The 4,516-nt window shown below is 50.9% G+C and overlaps 1 protein-coding gene across 1 annotated transcript in view; it reads right to left on the bottom strand.

The window, feature by feature from the left end:
• Nucleotides 1-1,453: 1,453 nt before the first annotated feature.
• The window catches only part of ESYT1 (extended synaptotagmin 1), a 21,719-nt gene continuing 18,656 nt past the window's right edge, over nucleotides 1,454-4,516 (bottom strand). The window contains exons 24-30 of the mRNA XM_012805505.2: nucleotides 4,032-4,172; nucleotides 3,728-3,882; nucleotides 3,523-3,621; nucleotides 3,305-3,436; nucleotides 3,121-3,226; nucleotides 2,861-2,910; nucleotides 1,454-2,304 (exon numbers count right to left, since the gene is read on the bottom strand). Of these exons, the coding sequence (XP_012660959.1) occupies nucleotides 2,271-2,304; nucleotides 2,861-2,910; nucleotides 3,121-3,226; nucleotides 3,305-3,436; nucleotides 3,523-3,621; nucleotides 3,728-3,882; nucleotides 4,032-4,172 (717 nt within the window). The 3' untranslated portion in view covers nucleotides 1,454-2,270. The remainder of the gene's footprint in view (nucleotides 2,305-2,860; nucleotides 2,911-3,120; nucleotides 3,227-3,304; nucleotides 3,437-3,522; nucleotides 3,622-3,727; nucleotides 3,883-4,031; nucleotides 4,173-4,516) is intronic.

The following is a 4,516-nucleotide window of genomic DNA, read 5'->3' as shown; positions in this document are numbered from 1 at the left end:
CCCGCCACAACACCTGGCTATTTTTGGTTGTAGTTAGTGTTTGGCAGGCCCAGGCTGGATTCGAACCCACCAGCTCTGGTGTATGTGGCTGGTGCCTTAGCCGCTTGAGCTACAGGTGCCACCTCTCTGCCCTGTTTTTGCCCCTAAGATTCAGGAGCAGGGAAGGGGAGGGGGTATAGGAACTGAGACCGTCTTGTTCATGGGGAGCCTCTTAAGTTAATGAAAAGGAAGTGGAGATGGCAGTGAAACCAGTACAAAAGAGCCACTGAACACCACAGCTGAGTTAGTGGACATCATGGAGTTTAAATGGAACGAAACTTAGTCCTTTTCCAAGACTTCCTTTTCCTCCCTGGGGGCAGCATCCTAAGGTTTATGTTCTTCCAGAGATGATAAAGTCCCTTGAGACAGTTATAAAATCCCCAAGTTCCTATTCCAGTGACCTTATTTTTAGTATTAACTCTTCATCCATCTCACTCTTTCACTGGACCGTTAGAACAGATAGAGCACAGCTTCTATAGCTTGTGTTCCAGAAAAACTCCTACAAGGAGCAGAGTTCAAAGTGAGCAGATCAAATGGGTACAAAATATTTCTCAGTTCGCTGCCTGTCAGATGAACCGGAAGCCTTCTGGATGTAGCTGAGCAGGCCCTGATAGCACTGAGACACTCAAGAGCTTCTAGGCTTACCAGACAGGGATCCTTCCCTAGAGTGGTCACAGTAGTGAGACAAGTGGGCTAGTAACAGACATCATCTCTATGAGTGGAACCAAGTCTCACTCACCTGAAACTCAATAGCAGCTACTTCACACAGGCCCCTTGACTGTCCTTCCTGTTCTTGGTGGCTGCAACCTCGGTAGGTTTTGATCATCAATTAAACTGACATGACTCATGAATTGAATAAAAGCTGTTGACAGAATAAACATCTTAAGCAGGCGTCCTCAGACTATGGCCCACAGGCCACATGTGGCCTGCCTAGGATATTTATCCGGCCCACCAGGTGTTTTTGACACCGCTGCCTGTCCTGCTTAGCAGCCGACTCGTCCTGGGGCCTGCAGTCCAGCCCTCCAACGGTCTGAGGGACAGCAAACTGGCCCCCGGTTTAAAAAGTTTGAGGACCCCTGAATTCCTTACTTTTTTTTTTTGAGACAGAGCCTCAAGCTATCCCCCTGGATAGAATGCCGTGGCTTCACAGCTCACAGCAACCTCCAACTCCTAGGCTGAAGCAAGTCTCTTGCCCCAGTCTCCCAAGTAGCTGGGACCACAGGCGCGCACCACAACGCCTGGCTATTTTTTGGTTGTAGCCATCGTTGTTTGGCGGATCCGGGCTGGATTCGAACCCACCACCTTAGGTGTATGTGGCTGGCACCTTAGCCACTTGAGCCACAGGTGCCAAGCCGGACCCCTGAATTCTTAAGCAATAGCTTGGCTTCCCTGTTTTTAAGGAAGAGAACCATGCTGGCTTGAATATAACGTTTAATGTAAGATACAGTGGATTGGCAGAGTTGGTGCAAAACTAGGTTCAGTTCTAGTCAGTGAGTTTAACAGCCCAGGCACTTGGACAAAAAAATTGGCCCTGCTGTCCTGAGTCCTCCAAGGCCCCCTGCACATCACCCACTAGGGGCTCTAAGACTGAATCTCATTATTTGGAGGCTTCAGTACAATTCAGGTGTCCCCTATTCCCAGAGTGAATTAAGAGGCTGACCCCAGCTATCACAGCAGGTATACTTTTCAGGATAGGCTTGAGGCAAGGGGGGACAGTACTGGACAAGGGGGCTCAGGCTGCTGTACAGATGCTACATGCAATGGGCTCACAGCTTGAGAGGTTAGCTTAGACCTCACCCCCCCCCACCATGGTTATCCTCCCTGACTGCTCAAAGTAGGGAAGAAGGTGAGCATGCACTTAAAGAAGACAGATGCTTCCAGAAGCGATATTTGGCATAATCTAATGCCACTGCTGGTGCTGCCAGTGGCCAGGCACAGGTACAGAAGGCCCTGAGGAGTGGGGAGGGAGGACAATGTGCAGGCAGAGCAGGAAGCAGCCAGCTCAGGTCCCTGCCCCAGGAGCCCAGAAGGATAAAGGCCGTGCAGTAAAAGGAAACATGTGGTCCTTCTCTTTGGTCAGGCAAAGGCCCTGGTATAGGCCTGGAAGGTGAAAGGGTTGGGGGTGCAGGCTCTGCCCCCAGACCCCAGCTGTAGGCTCATCACATTGAGCGGTGACAAGTGTGCAGCAAGGTAAGATGACACGGTGGAACCAGGCTGGTAATCACTGGCTCCTAGGAGCTGCCCTTGTCATCCATTAGGTCATACCTATGGAAACAGAGAGGGCTTAGATAGAAAGATGACTACTCTGTGTCCTCTTTTTTTTTTTTTTTTTTAGCCGGGCCAGGTTTGAACCTGCTACCTCCGGTATATGGGGCCAGTGCCCTGCTCCTTGAGCCACAGGTGCCGCCCTTCTTTTTTTTTTTTAAGACAGAGTCTCACTATGTCACCCTCGATAGTGTGTGGTGTCACAGCTCACAGGAACCTTTAACTCTTGGGCTTAAACGATTCTCTTGCCTCAGCCTCCCAAGTAGCTGGGACTACAGGTGCCTGCCACAGTGCTCAGCTATTTTTTGTTGCAGTTGTCATTGTTTAGCTGGCCTGGGCCGGGTTTGAACCTGCCACCCTTGGTGTATGTGGCTGGCACCATAACCACTGTGCTATAGGTGCCTAGCCTCTGTGTCCTCTTCTAAATGAGACATGACCAAGGGCTCCTACACTTCATAGAATCTGTGGTTCCCAGCCCAGACTGCATCCTTTTTCCTTTCCTGTGATTGAGATTTCTCCTACTTAAATATCCAGACACACTGACCCTGATACTCACCACTGGGCTGCGCCTTGGGAAAGGTCCATCTCTGCTAGGTCCAGCTGTACCTGTATTGGCGGATGGTAGGGAACAAGACGTTATTTTGATGTCTCTTAAAAACCATATCCCCTGATCACACTCCTGATCCCAGCCACAGCAGAGGTGACAGAGTTGCCTCTAAAGTACCACCTGGGGTGCTTCCTTCCCAACAGGGGCTACAGCCTTGGTACCAACAGCTTCCAACTCTTACCCCTGCCCTGCCCATCCTGCCCTCCTACCTTGCCCAGCAGCTCACGCTCTCTTGACATGAAGGAGGAATTAGACTTGATGGAGACGTCCAGCTTTCGCCTAAGGACCTCATCCAAGGGCAAATCCCACTCAAACCTGGGGGATTACAGGGTGTTAGGGGCCGGGGTCCTTCTGCAGCCTGCCATCTCTCCAGCTACATGCCCAGTGACTGACCGTTCATTGAATTCAGGACTCAGAGTCCTCTTTTTCTGTGAAGTCTTCCTCTTGCTGCCTCGGTTCTTGTCTGGTAGTAGTAACAGTGACACATAGGGGTCTGGGGGATCCCGTCCATTTTGTCGAAGGGCCCTTCAACAGGAGGATATAAGTGAGTGATAAGGTAGCTCAAGGGAAGGGACAGAGGGAACAGAGAAGACAGGAGGATGAAGTCTCACCGGCAACTGTGAACAATGCTGACCAGCTTTCGTTCTTCACTATAGTACCATACCGTCAGTTTCACCTGGCCTAAAGGCCCAGCTGGAACTTCAAGGGGGCTGTGGAGAGATGGTGACAGGCTTGGGAAAAGGCAGAGCCTAGTGCTCCTTTGACTCACACTGTATATTCCCGACTCTGCCTGATCTTTCTGTCCCAGCCCTTTACCTGTCACTGTGTGTTAGGCGCTGCCGGAGCTCTGGGGCTGAGGAGGTATTAGGAGGGAGTGTTCCCCAAATCTCTGGTTCTTCACTCAGAGATGAGGAGCTGTGGCTAAAGCTGTGGCTATGAGCTTCCACTCCTGAGTGCTGGGACACTAGGATCTGGGGGCAAGAAAGCTGTGAGCTGGCAGAGTTCTCCCAGTGCCATGGCTCTCAGACACAGCCCTTTGTTCCCATACCCCTACCATTCCCCAGTAGGAAAGGCCTTCCTGCCCTCCCTCTCAGCCTGCCCACCATCTCCTGGCACTTACTCCTAGCTGTGCTCTCAGCAGCACCTGCCCTTGACCATTGTTGAATGTAAACCAGCGGTCCAAACAGAGCCGTTCAGCTGTGAGGAGCTCCGAGAGGGGCAGGGCTAACGAGCCCAGCATACCAGTCCCCTCACCCCGAACCTGTGGGGGCAACAGAATTGTGATTGAGGCATGCATGTGGATAAATCAGTTAATCCTGTTATTTAGGGTCCAAATGCTTGGACTCTTGGTGGTTTTGGTGAGAGGGTCCCCTTTGAGAAGGCAAGGAAGCCATGGTAACAGTTGCTGGTCCCTCTTACTTTCCTTCCTTAACTAGAGAACTGGAACTATTACTATTACTATAGTATCAAAAACTATTACTATAATATCTGTACAAAGTACAGAATAGTAAAAATGGCATGAAATGTAAATGTCTCGGCTCGGCGTCTGTGGCTCAAGTGGCTAAGGCGCCAGCCACATACACCTAAGGTGGCAGGTTCGAATCC

Source organism: Otolemur garnettii, unplaced genomic scaffold, assembly GCF_000181295.1.
Source record: "Otolemur garnettii isolate 467f Iridium unplaced genomic scaffold, OtoGar3 scaffold00043, whole genome shotgun sequence".
Lineage (NCBI taxonomy): Eukaryota > Metazoa > Chordata > Mammalia > Primates > Galagidae > Otolemur > Otolemur garnettii.
Note: the sequence above shows the minus strand (reverse complement) of the source record. Positions and strands in the feature narration are given on the sequence as shown.